Source organism: Platichthys flesus, chromosome 12 (genome assembly GCF_949316205.1).
Source record: "Platichthys flesus chromosome 12, fPlaFle2.1, whole genome shotgun sequence".
Lineage (NCBI taxonomy): Eukaryota > Metazoa > Chordata > Actinopteri > Pleuronectiformes > Pleuronectidae > Platichthys > Platichthys flesus.
The window spans coordinates 15,687,004-15,703,099 of NC_084956.1; the positions used below are offsets into that span (position 1 = coordinate 15,687,004).

The 16,096-nt window shown below is 37.4% G+C and overlaps 1 protein-coding gene across 1 annotated transcript; it reads left to right on the forward strand.

Annotated features, from left to right (window-relative positions):
- Window positions 1-249: 249 nt before the first annotated feature.
- On the forward strand, window positions 250-14,429 carry LOC133965986 (interferon-induced, double-stranded RNA-activated protein kinase-like). The gene is made up of 17 exons (XM_062400632.1): window positions 250-507; window positions 1,219-1,344; window positions 1,421-1,564; window positions 2,190-2,322; window positions 4,205-4,326; window positions 4,522-4,612; window positions 6,698-6,765; window positions 6,849-6,983; window positions 7,078-7,210; window positions 7,986-8,044; window positions 8,171-8,290; window positions 8,391-8,516; window positions 8,605-8,797; window positions 9,441-9,581; window positions 11,222-11,323; window positions 11,538-11,600; window positions 11,814-14,429. Exons 1-17 carry the CDS (start codon window positions 401-403, stop codon window positions 11,949-11,951), a joined length of 2,001 nt encoding a protein of 666 aa, XP_062256616.1. The 5' UTR covers window positions 250-400; the 3' UTR covers window positions 11,952-14,429.
- Window positions 14,430-16,096: the final 1,667 nt, after the last annotated feature.

The window sequence follows — 16,096 nt, forward strand, 5'->3', positions numbered from 1 at the left end:
AAACATATAAAATAATTGTCCTTGTGTGTGATGAAAGAAGAAATTGTGATAATTGCCTACTTCATTGTTCATTTATTATATTTTCCTTATGTATTTTTTATCATTTATGGTTTATTATACCGACAGTATCTTATTTCCTTTGTCCCAGTGTTTGTAAAACTATTCAAAGATGAATAAAGTACAAAAAAGAAAAAACATGAACGTCAATAGCGTTCATCCGGGGGGGAAATCGAAACTCTGGACTGTGAGCTGAAACGAAAGAGGAAGTGCATGTGTACACAGAGCAGTGAGAGTTGACCACCGGTGAGAAGAACACCGAGAGAAACGTTGACGTTTGTGGTTTGTTTGCTTTGTTTTTTTTAACGGAATTTAAGATTGAACTTCGACCGCTGCGTCGATAATGGCCACTAGAAACTACGTAGCTGAGCTTTTGGAGTACGCACAGAGAACAGGCTCCAAGGTGATTTTTGAGGAGTTGAGCCCCAAGGGACCCGACCATGACAAGATGTAAGTTTGTACACACCTGTTAGATTAGACCATGACACTATTAGAATATCACGACTTTAAATATACAGCTGCAGGGTTGTCCTAGGTTTTTACTTACAGTTCAAAACATGTGAGGCGTCACCTGTGACCGAACAAAGACCTCCTGAGGAGATGTAACATATGATCTGCAGTTGTCAGAAAGGAGTTAATTGTAAAAACAGTCTGTCCCTGTCTGTGTAAACGTATATCTAGCACATGATCAGTAGCTCTAGGACAGATGATCCCAAAAGTATAGAAGAGTCTGACCCATATATTGTTTTACACACATTGATGTGTCCTTTAATTGCAGCAGAAAAAGCCTGCTCACTGCCTCTGAATCAATAAATTATTTATTTGTAAAGTGAACAGTGAAGAGTGATCAGGTACATGTAATAGAGGAGTTGCATAAAAAGAAACTTTATCTGTTTGAATTACGGAAACAGGACAATGTTTTTCGTTTTCCTAAGCACAATGTTACACTTTCAGCTTTTAGACATAATCATAACTGAACTCTATTTTCTTTAGTGTGTGAAGAACTCACAGTTGTCACAACATAGACAATGAGTTCAAAGAGTTATTCTTAGGAAGTGGTAGCATGTGAGCCATCGCATAATTTAAACCACTTTCCTAAACCATTAATGCCTTCTCAGGTCAACTTTCCTGTCTCACAAAGATTTGACAATTTCTCCATAGATTCACCCAGAGGGTAGTCTGCAACGGTGAGGTGTATCCTGAAGGTGTGGGGAGGAGCAAGAAGGAAGCCAAGCGTAATGCTGCTGGATATGCCTTGAGAGGCTTGTTGGAGAATGAACCTGCCAGGTGAGTATATCACATTGGCAATCATGGTTTCATTTTTGATGAATCATTAATGTGAAGTGCTACTTGTTAATTGCAGCAATGTGGTAAATAGCCAGAGTGAGAATGACAACAGCGTTGGAAAAACAAATTTCAAAGGAATTCTCAACCACTACTGTCAGAAAAAGGGCCTCGTCCCGAATTACATCCATGTGAAAAAAAGCGGTCTACCACATTGTCCCCAGTGAGTACAACTAAAACTGCCTCTGTAAACTCATTATACAAAACTGAACTGTTTATAGAGATGGACAACTTCTCCACTTACTCCTAGAAAAATGAAGCCCAAATATCCCAGATCGGGGCACTGCTGCCTTCTGGTGATTTTTACATTTTGTAGAGGCAGCCTGGGTGTAAAGCTTCTGTTTTAACATTCCACTGAAAAAAAACAAGGTCAATCACAAATCAGTCTCAGTCATCAGGAAGTTTCACCCTGTTTTTTTTTAGCATCGAACATAATTTAAACCAAACTGACCAATGAAATGATCCCTGGAACAAAGAAAAGCTTGGTAAGAATTACCAAAAATTATAAAACCATCTTTGACAAAAACTTTCTGAGTTTTTAGTTTGGTCCATGTCCCAACTATTAACATGATAGAGGCAGGATTTATGACCTATACTGAAAGCCTGTCACCAGGGGGCGATAAAAATGATTTGGCTTCACTTTGGGGGAGCAGTCATGTCTTTCATCTTTATAAACAGTCTATGCTGCCTGCAGATACTGTTTGAAAATTCATGATAGATTCAAGAAAGAAAAATGTTGACACATCATGATTAATCTAAATCTAAATATTTCCTCCCTCTCAACGCAGATTCACCTACAAAGTAGTAATTGAAGACAAGGAGTACCCTGAGGGGGAGGATAAGACTATCACGCAAGCCCAACAAAATGCTGCTCAGCAGGCCTGGTCTGCTCTTCAAGAGCAGTCCGACTGGGACAGCAAGGTATTCAAAAGTTTCTTCTCTCTGTATTATCAAATATAATAACTAGGAGCTAAGCCAACGTCCCATCTGGCCATGTTAAAGAATGTGGGGGGAAAAATCCTGGATCTGCCCCTCTGGATCAGCTCTAAAAATGTAACGTGTTATTTCCTGGGTCGTACCGGACTCCTCCACAAAATTTCATGGAAATGGGTCAGTCGATTTTGAGTAATCTTGCTGACAGACATCACAGTTTTTTAAAGCAAAATGTAGCTGTGAGAAAGGCTCATATTAACAGCAGAGGTGTAAAAAGTACTAAAATATTGTACTCAAGTAAAAGTACAATTACTTTCATGAAATTTGTCTTAAGTACAAGTAAAAGTACCCATCTAATAATCTACTCAAGTAAAAGTAAAAAGTAGTTAATTTAAAATGTACTTTAAGTAAAAGTTACTTAGTTACTTCGAACAAATTGATGGGGGCCGCTCCTATACAGTGCAAAAAAGGACAAGGGGTCATAAATCCAATCCAAAAACAGTTATTTTTAATTAAGGAGAATCTTTACAAGTATAAATACAATGACATTAAACATGTCAAACATTAAACATTTAACATGTCAACACAACATTTTAGAACTTTTAGGAGGACATATCAAGACATTAACCACATGACAGCTAAAATAAAAAGTTAAAATGCCGCTGTCCCACTGTATATTTAAACTTATGGTTAAACTTTGGTCCACCTTTAGAGCACTAGTCTACAAACGTCTTGTTGAGTTTGAGCAGCAGCTGATTTTCAAGGTGAGAAGAGCTCATCCAGGCTCGCTTTGCAGTGAACAGCAATCCAGCAAAGCAGAAGAGTAGCTCGCAGGCGACCAAGGCAGGTAGGCCAGTATTGAGTTTCAGGCAGTGTTCTGCATGAACGAGTTCAAAAGAACGCATTCAAAAGAACACCTTCATTGAACACTTTCATTGAACGCGTTCATTTTTATGAGAAAGTTGAACTGAACGCAACTTAATGACAAATAATGAATTTGAACGGTGAACACGTTCATATTATCTGAGGTTTAGCTAAAACGTTACGGAATGTTTTCCTTCTCCTGAGGAGAGACAGTTTCTAATCGAATGCTTGCACCATGTCGTTGCTATCTTTGTTGTGTTTATTTGAAAAGAAATGCAGTCTTACAGGGCAAAATACCGTCTGTATGTTGCAGTTCCGTTTTTCTGGAAAATCGTTTTGGGGGGGGGGGGGGGGGGGGTTGAAGCTTGCATAGAGCGCCAAATGTGCTAGGTCCGGCCCTGTGTAGTGCAGTGATTCTCAAACTGTGTGGTGCGCGGAGTCATAACAGGTGGGGCACGCGACCGGGAGGGGAAAATGCCAGGTGGTACTAATATTACCGCCGAACTAATGTTTTGACGTCCGCATCTCTTTAACGGCGGAGCAGTAAAAAAATCGCTCTTTCTCCGGAGCCAGGGGTCTGAACCCGCGGCTCTGCAGCCGCCCTGCAGGGGCTCCATGTGCAGTGTTGTGCATGTCGCGCATATTTTTCGCGAACAGTGAACTTTACGATCAATTTTCATAAGTTGAACGTGCACGTGAGGGAACGTCATCCACTCTGCTGGATATACCACTGCAGTGAGAATTGACTTGCGCCTTAAACTATGTTTATTTTTTTAACTCAGTAACGGATGTAATTCCAAAGTAGCGAAGTACAATACTTCAGTCAAAATCTACTTAAGTAAAAGTAAAATTACCCATTTCAAAAACTACTCAAAAAATTACAAAGTACACAAAAAACTACTCAATTACAGTAACGTGAGTAAATGTAATTCGTTACTTTACACCTCAAACAACCTTTTGAAGGAAATGGCAAAATCCAATCGTATTGTTATGTCAAACACTTTAGGTTTCCTTGAGGTCCACTTTGTCCGAAGATGATGATCCCCCCATGATGTCATCAACTTCAACTTCATCTTCATCTTCAACTTCAACCTTGACTTCGACATCAACCTTGACATCAACTTCACTGTAAGCACTTATGGACATGACGAGGAGTGCAGATTATGGTTAACTGCTGTATATATTTACATATACTGAGCACTAAAGTATTACTGAAGTATCAATATATACTGAGAATTTAAATATACTGAGCTCTTAAGTTTTATTGAAATATCACTATATTCTGGGAAATCTGTCCTTATGTCTGTCATTGTTTTCTGCTAGGGACTCCACAAAGTCTTCATCACAAAGCGAACCATTGAGTGCAAGTGACTCCATAGTATTCATTGACTCATCTAACCCTCACAAGGATCAGGTCTGTTCTCTAATTTAATAAAAACCTGTAGTGCTTAAAGCAATAGTTAACACTCATCAGGAGTACTATATAAAGAGGGGAAATAGTATTGTCAGAGGAAGAAAGGTAAAATTTGTCTATGTTGCAGAGATTATCTTTGTGCCACAGGTGGTCATGTGGGTGTCTGCTTTTATATTGAAAGCCTTGATCATAAGGGATTTAAGCCAGGAAGTTAGATTTTACTGCAGGCTATAGTTACTAATACTGATTTATAAGTCTGACTCATAAGTCACTATTAGTATCTATAACCTGCTGCTACCTCTCTAAAAACTTGTGGCAGCAGATTCAAAGACGAGCTACGGTTGTTGATAAATTTAAGTGCTGCCAGAAATATAAATTAACCAATATTACTGTATACATTTGTTGATGTATTGCAGGGGTCCTCAAGGTCATCTGTGTCTGAAAGGGATGCACCAACACCATCATCACTGTATGTTTCTTCAGTGACTCTGCTATTAAATATATTGTAGAGCTTCCAGTAACAGTAAAGCTAAAGGCTGTTAATGTCACAAAGCATGGCAACAGCTTCAAATGACTTGGTCTGTCTGTTATCCCTCTAAAACTGTATATATATAACATACTGTATAGCCTGCATGATAATAATAGTAGTTAGTTAGTTTTGTCTTTGACAATTTAAGGAAAAACTTCTTATAAATGCAGTGCCAACGACCAATTGTGATCTCACCTTATCAATAGACCATAGTCACACTGTGTCTCATAGCAAAGTCACTAAAGAAACGTAGTGATGAAGATTAAGATTAAGATTTGTTTATTTATACCAAACACATGCAATGGTAGGTAAATTTATCCTCTGCATTTAACCCATCTGGTGCAGGACACACAGAGCAGCCATGTACAGCGCCCGGGGAGCAGATGTTGGGGGAGTAAGGTGCCTTGCTCAGGGGCACTAGACAGGGGTGGGTGACTCTTGGATTTTTGGACAGATCAATCCAGGTTCGTCTTTTGTTGTCTCTCCATTGAGTCGAACCAGAGACAAACCAGAGACCTTCTCTGCCCATAGTCCAAGTTTCTACCACTAGACCACCGCCTTTCTCATGGATGGTGTTGGTGCATCACTTACAGACAAAGTTGACTTTAGGGACAACTGCAATGCATCAACAAATGTATAAGTTGTTACAATTTAAATTGTCAAAAGAACATATGCAATTCATTAGTTAATTTATATTTCAGCTGAGTGGAAGCACTGCTTATTTGTCAAATAAACATAGAGAATCGGACAAAATACTATTATTTCACTAGTCAATAACTGATCCCCAGTTGAAAAGATTTTTCAAGGTTAAACAATATATTTGGTAGCTAATTAGACCGCAGCAGCTAAGGTAAGCATTCAACCACTTCCATTAGGGCTGCTTTCATAGTTAAACATATGCACATCTTTCATGTTTATTTAGGCTGTAAATAAAGCCCTGAGTGGGATGTGACTATAAAACTGCAGCCATGTGAACATGGTCTCTGGCAGGAGCAGCATTGTATCATACCTGAGGCTTAAAGCTATTGCATTATGAGGAAAATAAAAACCAAATATGCACGAATACTTTCACATACAGCCAACGTTTAGATGAATTTGTATTTACAAATCTACAAATCTACAAATTTAACCACAGCCAAGGAGGCAGCAGGAAAGCTTGCACATCACAAGATATGTGACAGTAAAGCTACAGAGGTAAGAGCTGACTCACTTTAGAAGGCCCATTGACAGTGTTTGGAAAGTGCAGAGAAAAGGACGGGATTGAAATGCCTGTTCATAAATGTAACTATCTTTGCACACCAAGTCTGTATTTTCATCAAAAACAACGAACTCCTGTTGTGTCACTGATGTTTACACACAGATTCCTCCTTCATTAAAGAGAGTTTCTTGATCAGAAGATGTCTCTCGAAAATTCATATGTTTTTTAAACACAAAGGAAATACACAGACTTGGTGTGAAAAGATCTTAATACTGTTGTAAATGTGTTCAAGGTTTTTTAAATGTGGGCCAGAATCCATTCACTGAATCATAATTGAAATCAAACTTTAATTTCCCAGACTGGAGACGAGATATATGGTGGCACATCAAGCCAGCAAAATGAGGAAGCCAAACAAGATGAAATCTGGTGAAAGCAAATTGTTGTTCCATTCTGCTTCTGTTCTGTTATGAAATGTTTCTAACTAGTGTCCGATTGTCTTGGTATTACAGTGATAAGACCAATAGACTCAGTATAAAGGCAGAAGGTGGAAACTTCATTGGTAAGGTCAACCAGTACTGTCAGAAAACACAGCGCTCCCACAGTTACGTCTTAGAGAAAAGATGCGGTGAAGCACACATCCCTCAGTGAGTACTCCTGAACCTCAGTAACAGGAATACACACTACACCAGTATGAAATCTTAATACAACAATCTAAACATTTCCATCCTTCCTGCACAGATTCTTCTACAAGTTAGTGAGCGACAACAAGGAGTACCCTGTGGGTGAGGGGAAGACTGCGAAAGAAGCCAAACAAAATGCAGCTCAGCTGGCCTGGATTGCTCTTCAAGAGCAGACCAACTTCGAAAGCAAGGTTTTCATATTCATTAGTAGAATATGATTATGGTTTTTAAGCACTGCAGGTGCTTATTTTATACTTGACCTGGTTAGCTTACTTGAGAGTGTGATCTGGTGAAGTTAAAACAATGAGGGAGAATTGGGCCATATGAAGAACAAATATGTAGATTTTGTGAATAAAGTAATATAAGAATAAAGACATAATTGAGAATAAGGTTGATAATAGTAAAGTTATGTCCTGGGGAGGCCGGTTTAGGATTTGAATTTGGTAAAACAAACAGAATACACTCATATCTTTAATTCAATTCATACAGAGTCTTCTCTACGCACAGTATGAGTCTTGACTGCATGAATACTTTAATATACAGCCAACGTTTAGATGAACTAGTATTTGACAAATATACAAATCTAACCACATGTAAAAACATGCTAATGTAAATAAACTTGGGTTTAAATTGGTGAGGACCTCCGAATCGCTGCCTGTGTCTTCTACATCCTCCTGATTTGCTGGAGAAGAGGTTTATCTTCCTGTAATTGTCCCAACAAGCCTGTGATAAAAAACTAACATAGGATTCATATTTTTTTATAATGATAGTGATAACTCCTAATACTGACAGTACATCATACAAAGGGCTGAATTATTGGTCAAACACAATAATTATCATCCATCTGGCAAAGCTGGAGATCCTCTGACAGACTGTCGCTGTAGCTACTCAACATTGTGGAGGACGTAGACGTGTCCAAAACCATTGATTTTAAATGCATATCTTTTATTTACTTTATTCTCTCAGGTTGCTGTTGAAAACAAGGGTGGGACCGATAGTGTGAGTAACACACCAACCAGGTCCAGGTAGGACTAAAAGGCAATGGATTGTGATATACACATTTTATTTTCTGGTAATTGGTGTTGAGTCATGTACAAGACATTACCGTGTTTTTTTTACTATTATGGTTAAAAAATGTTAAACCTCTACAGATTTACATCACTGTTTGATTCCATGAAGTCTCTTGGGAAAGGAGGCTTTGGTCAGGTGTACGAAGTAAGAGAAATACTGCTAAACAAGAAGTATGCTGTCAAGATTGTCCGTGGTAAAAAGTAAGTTGAGTATGCAACTCTTCAGTACAGTTTACATATTTGTTCAAGTAACATTTCAGTAACTGATGCACCAGGATTATTTCTTAAAAACAAATTTCAGAAAAGCTCTGCGAGAGGTGAGGGCATTATCAGAGCTTCTTCACCCCAACATTGTGCGATACTACACTTGTTGGATGGAGGATACAGGTTACATGCAGGACAGTTCAGCAGACAGCAGCTCTTCTCAGTAAGTTTCATCCGCTAATACTTAGTCTTTTTATTTACTAAAAATGAATGTGTGACATTGCACCAAATGTTTTTTTGTTTCGTATCAGGGAATCATCGCCACAGTTCCTTTACATTCAAATGGAGTTATGTGACTCCAGAACACTTAGACACTGGATAAAAGAAAGGAATACGAGAACTCCAGACTCCAACAGACAACACGAGGGTTTAACCATCGCTCAACAAATAGTCAGTGGAGTCGAGTACATTCACTCCAAAAAACTCATCCACAGGGATCTGAAGGTCAGACAAAGCTCTTCTGTCTTTAAATGACTAGTACAGGCATTGGAGATTTGTGATTCATGTACCATTGATGTTGATGAACATTTTTTTGATGTTTTTGTGTACCTCCACTTACATCCCACACATTCCAGATATTTATTGAAGCAAGTCGCTTTATTTACCATTTGAAGCTGTATAAGAATTAACATTCTCAGGTTGTGTTTGTCTCTTTTATTTTACTGCTGTGCCTGGATTTTTGTTATTCGTTAAATAAGGCTGAGTTTCTCAGACCATATTTTATGACACAGTTCAACATTTACACACCAGATAGATTTATTCTTGGCTAGATGCAGAAAATAAAGTATCAGACAGCGAATCACACGAGCTGTTAAGACACAGTTTTTCAGTCTCATACATGTCATTATCTGAGGGTCATTCTTTTGTATTGATCATCTCGATATCTTAACATAACATGGTGCATCCATTAGATATTGTGGTAATTTAAATTGGAAGCAAAAGAGGATTGCATTTCATCATCGTTATGTCATCGTCATTATAACTTGAACGGCACTGTGTACCTCCTTGGTGGAGGTAATTACACATCATTGAAGGAGCTTGATGTTGATTGCTGTATTAATTGCTGCTTTTTCTTTCCAATGGTTAGCCTGCCAACATCCTGTTTGGACAGGATGGAGAAGTGAAGATTGGAGACTTTGGTCTGGTCACTGCTGATGATGTAGACTATGAAAACCCAATGGAGAGAACTAAAAAATCAGGAACCCTTTCTTACATGGCTCCCGAACAAGTGAGATGCCTTAGATTTTCCTGTATGATTGGTTTAAAATGCATCCAATGCTCCCATCCTGTACAGATTCTGTTATACAACACATCTCTCATATAAAACACAAACTTACATCCAATTCAGTAATTGTATTTCCCTACACAGACTGAGTCAGTGATGTTGAGATCAGGTCTCTGGGGTGGCTGATGGTTTTGCATGATAGATAAGAATCTAAACATCTAATGTGTCCAAAGCACACACACACATTATGGTATTTATATATCACCTCTCTCATCCCGTTTTCAGATGCCAAATTAATAACTGTTCTATCGAGAGAGTTAATCTGCTTAACCAGGTCTCACTGTCACCTGTCTTCACTGGAGGAAGTGAGAATTGTGTCATAAAGAAAAAAAAATCTAAATTTCAAGTTCCTGTTTACTGTCGAATTTACTCTCATTTACAAACCATCATACAGACAACAGGGACCAAAAACCCAGTATGATAAAATACAACAGGTCCAGATAGAGAACAAAATTATAAATATATATATATATATTTATAATTATTATTATTATTATATATTATAAATATATACATATATATTTATAATTTTGTATATAAAATTATACTTTGTATATAATTTATATATATATTAGATAAATCAACAATCAAGAAGATATTATGCAATAGTATTTCAACAATTTTATAATATACATTTCAGTTTTCCCTTTGCACTGGAGGGATTAATAAGTACAATAATACAAAATGTATGCTCTTCCCTCATGTCAAGTAAATAATATAAGACAAAATAGAGCATCCTAAAATAAATTGATTGAACTTAGAAATAAATTTTATAAACAAGTGTTTTGTTTCAATTTTTCTTTTTGATCAAAAATGTATTTGCTCTACGAAATTCATAGATTTGATTTTCCAAGTGGAGTCACATGAGATGATTTACCACGAATGCAATAGGTCTATCACAATGTCGCATTTCTCAGTGATTCATCAGCTGTAGGTCCGGATCCAGAAAGGACAGCATCAGGGTCTGTGTCACGGCCCATCTTCTAGTTGGTAAACATCCTGTCTGTCTAGATCAGGGCTACTCAAACATTTCAACCTTTGACCCCATTAGAAAAGTTGCCAGAGTCTTGGGACCCCCATTAATCCTGAAGTTGTTTTAAGGATGTTCTTTTCTTTTATGTTTATGTTTATATGCTGTTTTTTCTTTTTAGTTACAAATATAGCTAAAATGTACATTTTCAAATTGTTTCTGGAAATCATCTTGTCATGAGCCTATATTCTAGAGGCCTGTAGAGGTAGTTACAGCTTACTATGTGTTTTCCTTTGAATTCTCATTCATCATTATATAAGGAGACTAAGATGAGTCCAGAGTGCAAACAGTTACAGCTTTAAATATTAAAAATTGAATATTAAAGACAAACAATAGGAAACTATTTAAAGCAGTTTGAAGATTGCATGGAAATTGAATGTTTATTATATCAGCCAAAACATGTAAAATAACAATAGTTACGAGTGAGAAAAAAATAAAATAAAATAAAATATTTTAAAAATAGAATCAGAATAGTCAGTAGTGAGTCAGTTACTGATGGAATAACTTGTTAATATAAATGCAATATCTCAATAGTGTTTTTATTTGACTACAGAAGTTTGACATCATCTATGAGCGGAAGGTGGACATATTCGCCTTCGGGCTGATATACTTTGAGCTCCTCTGGAAAATCTCTACTGGCCATGAAAGAGTGGAGGTGAGTCGTCAATGTCTTGAATATTATTATTAAAGTGTCACCAGATAAAGTCATGACACAGGCCAATGTCTGTGCTTAGAGCTTTAATATAGATCTTATTTAATCTTTCCTGCTTTTATTTGCAATGTTCAACAGATAATTATTATTAGAGTTATCACGATATCCCAAGTTTGGTAACTTGCCCATTCATTCTTTTTATCACTGCATAAACCAGGTTTTCGAAAATGCCAAAAAACTGAAGTTCCCCAGAGAGTTTTCACTTACTTTTCCTCAAGAGGTAAATATCCATATTCATTTTATCCTAATTTCTTCTTTCATCACATGAAGCAGTGTTTCCAAAAGTGTGTGAGTTATCATATATTCATATTATTTCAAGCAGCACACACAACAGTGTTATGAGAAGGTTTTAGAAATGTTGCAGCATGACATAATTTCTTTGTTGAACAACTGTAATTAAAGCTTTTACTTTTGCTGTTTTTTTTTTTTCCAGGAACAAATAATGAGGTCAATGCTGTGTAAGGAGCCAAAACAACGACCTGAAGCAAGTGCTCTGAAGGCAGAGCTGGAAAAGTTGGCCCGCACTCTCAACCCTGAAAAAACTGAACATCAGCAAAATGTAACAGTCTGACAGTCACACACGCAGGAGGTTATAAACATCTGTCTCCTCTGATTGTACATTTTGATGTTTTATGATTTTGTTGGCAAACGGATGATGGCTTTTATTTAGCTTTACCCTGAGATCTGTAGCCTACAAACAACTCATACTTAACTACACACTCACACACAAACAGATACAAACACACACACACGCACACACAAATGTAAATCTGTAGTCTGCAATGAAAATTATCATGTGACGCCAATTGGGGGCGGGATCTCCAGGTTGATTACAAGTGTACTAAATAATCATCAAAGGCACTGCTCGAAACCTGGGTGTGACACTTGACAATCAACTCTCCCTTACCGCCAACATAACTTCAACAACCATTCCTGTAGATTCATGCTGCAAAAAATCAGGAGAATACGACCCCTTCTCACTCAGAAGGCGGTGCAGGTTCTGGTCCAGGCTCTTGACATCTCACGCCTAGACTATTGTAACTCTCTCCTGGCAGGTCTACCTCTCTAAAATCTCTATCGACAAGCATTACAAAAGAATCGTTCTTTTCAGCCTCCGCAGACTGACAGCTGCAGCGTGGTGATTTAAGGATTAGACAGAAATAAGAGCGCTTGTGTAGCACTTACATAGAAAAGTTCCCTCGCCAGTTGAGTAAATATGACCAAATATCCTCACTATCATTCCCAAAATAATTTATAATTTGAATAATACACATTTTTTAAACTCATTATTACATTGCACTGTAGTTCTGCAGCTCATCCAGAATGCAGCAGCTCGACTGGTCTTAAGCCTAAATTCACTCACACTACGCCACTCCTCCGCTCCCTTCACTGGTTACCAGTGGCTGCACGTATCCGTTTCAAAGCATTAGTATTTGCGTACTGGACCCAGTGCGTACGGATCGGGTCCAGTCTACATCCAGGACATGGTCAAACGTTACACCCCAACCGATTCACTTCGCTGTGCATCTGCCAATCGGCTTGTTGCTCCCTCACTGCGAGCTAAACACTCAACAAAATCACGACTGTTTGCTGCCCTGGCTCCTGAATGGTGGAACGAGCTCCCCTGTTACATCAAGACAGCAGAAGGTCTATCATCTACCATCGCAAACTAAAAACACACCTCTTCCGACTATACTTTGAATAAAAGTTTAAACTAACAATTTAGTAGAACTTAAATGGTACTTACTTATGGCACTTTGTAGTTTGGATTTCTTGAAGAAAAAGTACTTCTTGATTCTTGTTGTTACAGGTTTGTACCCTCATGGTTGAATGCACTTATTGTAACCCGCTTTGGTGGAAGCGTCAGCTAAATGACATGTAATGTAATGTAATCAAGATATATTTTATGATGAGATATATTAATGATGGAAATGTCTTTTATGTTATGTAGAAGTGTTTTAAATCATTACAGCCATTGCTTTGTATTGATTATCATAAGGGGGAAATACAATTGTGGTTATCTTTTTGTTATCTGTCTATCTGCTATCTTGATTGTTATTATTATTTTGTTATGATATAATGTGTGATGTAATACATTTTCCCAGATTTCAGTTTTATTAGTGTTTCATACAGAATATTGGTCCAGTCCTCAGCCTCTCAACCTCTCAGCCTCTCAACGACACATTTTTTTTCTTGAAGACGCTTAAAAGGATATATAAAGTTTTCACTTTGTATATAAACAACTCGACAGCCGTCTCTACAGCTGGCATAATCAAAAACACACGCCAAAAAAAACAAGTGATTAGGAAGGATTCAAATGAGGAACAATACCAGAAACCAGAAATTAACACTCATGAGGGTTTTTTTTTTTCATTTTACCTTATATTAGGACTTGTTTTCCTTACGAGGACAGAGAGCATGATTGCAAAAGTCATGACATTTTAAGTAAGGTAAGGTTCAGGGTTAGGGAGAGGCAGGTAATGAGTCAATGTAAAATCCTCTGAAGTCATGGAGACAGGTATTACTCATGTTGTGGGGACCTAAATCTTTTTACACAGTCTTTTTACACAGGATTTGTTTTCCTAATGGAGACAAAAAGCACATCCCCATAACAAAAATGGTTAATTTTAAGATGAAGACATGTTCTAATCTAAGATTAAGGTTTGGGTTAAACAAGTAGTAACTATGGTTATGGTTAAGTGTCCAGGAAGTGTGTAGCTTCCTCAGGAGGTATGGATACAATACTTTGTGTGTATGTCTGTGTGTGCGTGTTATCATCATAAGATGTGATTGTAAACATACCAATTGGGCAGCAACTGTTATTTTCATTGATTAATTTCCCAACCTTTTTCCTCACAATTGAGATCTGAGTATTTTTTTCATAACAAAAGATTAAAAATGATTAATTAATAATCAAAATACTTGGAAATTATTATAATTGTGCAAAACTAATCTATTAAATGATTCATCATTGAAGCTCTAGGTGCCAAGTCCACTTACAGACAGGGGACGATTTTAAAACATTAAACTTTGTTATGCTTTCATTCAATTTGTCTCCCATACGTTGATCTTTGACATGAAACATAATTTTGGTTGTTTATACCTCAATAATATTTGATTTTTTGCGATGAGGAAGAGAAATAATAATTTTCAGTAAATGTGTCTTATGTAATTTACTACAGCTGTAAGGTGCTGGAGAAATGTGAAACTGCATCTTGGAAATCCTTGACAAGTTATTGTATTTGACTTTAGAAAAGGCCAGAGCCTTGAAGTAAATCCTATGGGAAACACTGCATTTGGTCTTAGTGGATTTAAGTATGTACAAACACTAGGCTAATTATAATAGAGTAAGTTGGGCAAATGTTATTTAAAAGAATAGTTACCTGTTGTGCAGTGTTAATTTTGGCAGCTATTTTTGATTTAGTCTTAGTCTTAGTCTTTTGACGAAAATGCAAATTAGTTTTAGTCACATTTAGTCATTTTTATCCTTCTTAGTTTTAGTCTAGTTTACGTCGACGAAAACGAATTTCATTTTAGTCACATTTAATAGCCACATTAAACTCCTTTTCTATAAAAACATATTGCTGCAGCCTAATAGCTTAAAAATATATAGTTAGTTTTAAATGTGAAAACAAAAAGTGAGAGCAGGTCAGACTGGAGGCGAACACAGAAACTGCAGCTCGGTAGAAACCAACTGCAGCTTCTGCTCTGATCAAGAAGCTGCGGCGCTGATCTCTGATCAGCTGAGACCAGAGAAACTCTGTGTTTTCACTGTTTCCATAGTTAAGAAGCAGTCGGTCACTGAGAGAACGCGCTCTGCTTTCACCGTGTCTCTTTGAGCGAGTGCGCGGGGCTGGGGGGGGGGGGGCGGAGCTACGGACCGGTGCGCCATCTTGGAGCGCACAGGCACACAGACACACACAGACTCACTCGCCCGCTCCTGATACTTCATGACGGCCTGATACGATGATGTTTTAAAAATTATTGTGACTTAGTCAACCACCAACATTTTCGTCTCGTCTCGTCTCCGAAAGTTAAAATAGATTTAGTCATAGTTTTTATTTTCAAAGATCCGTTTTCGTTAAGTTTTCGTCTCGTCTTCGTCATCAAAAAAGTTCGTTAACGAATATAGTTTTCGTCAACGAAATTAACACTGCTGTTGTGGTTTACTTTCTTGCAATAGTCAGCTACTAACTATGGCACTGTTTGCTAACAAGATAATTACTACCATCTTTTAAAGTACTCTAGATTAAGGGATTTACATAAACATAGTTAATTGTAATAGAAAAGTGTGACAGAAGATAAATTCTTCTGTTAGCTCATGGGGACTTTTTTCTAATAATATTACGACTTTATTTTCTAAATCTCAGTTCCCCCCAGCCCGACCCTTTCAAAGGCCTTAATAGTCTGTCATAATCTACAAACATGGTATGTTATAGAAAAAAGTAACATAAGATAACCTCTTAACTTTCCAGGTCAAGTGGTAATTCATCGGTCAAGTAACTCTACATTCAGATGGAGTTCCGGACAGCAAAACACTTAGACTGTTGATCGATGAGAAAGACACTCAGAATGTGAAGAAGACTTTGCAAGACTTTAAATGAAGGGAAGAGAGTAAAACCATCGCTAGGCAAATAGTCAGTGGAGTTGATTACATTCACTCCAAGATGCTAGTCCACCTCTATCAGAATAGAGTTTAAGTTACATACTTAAGTT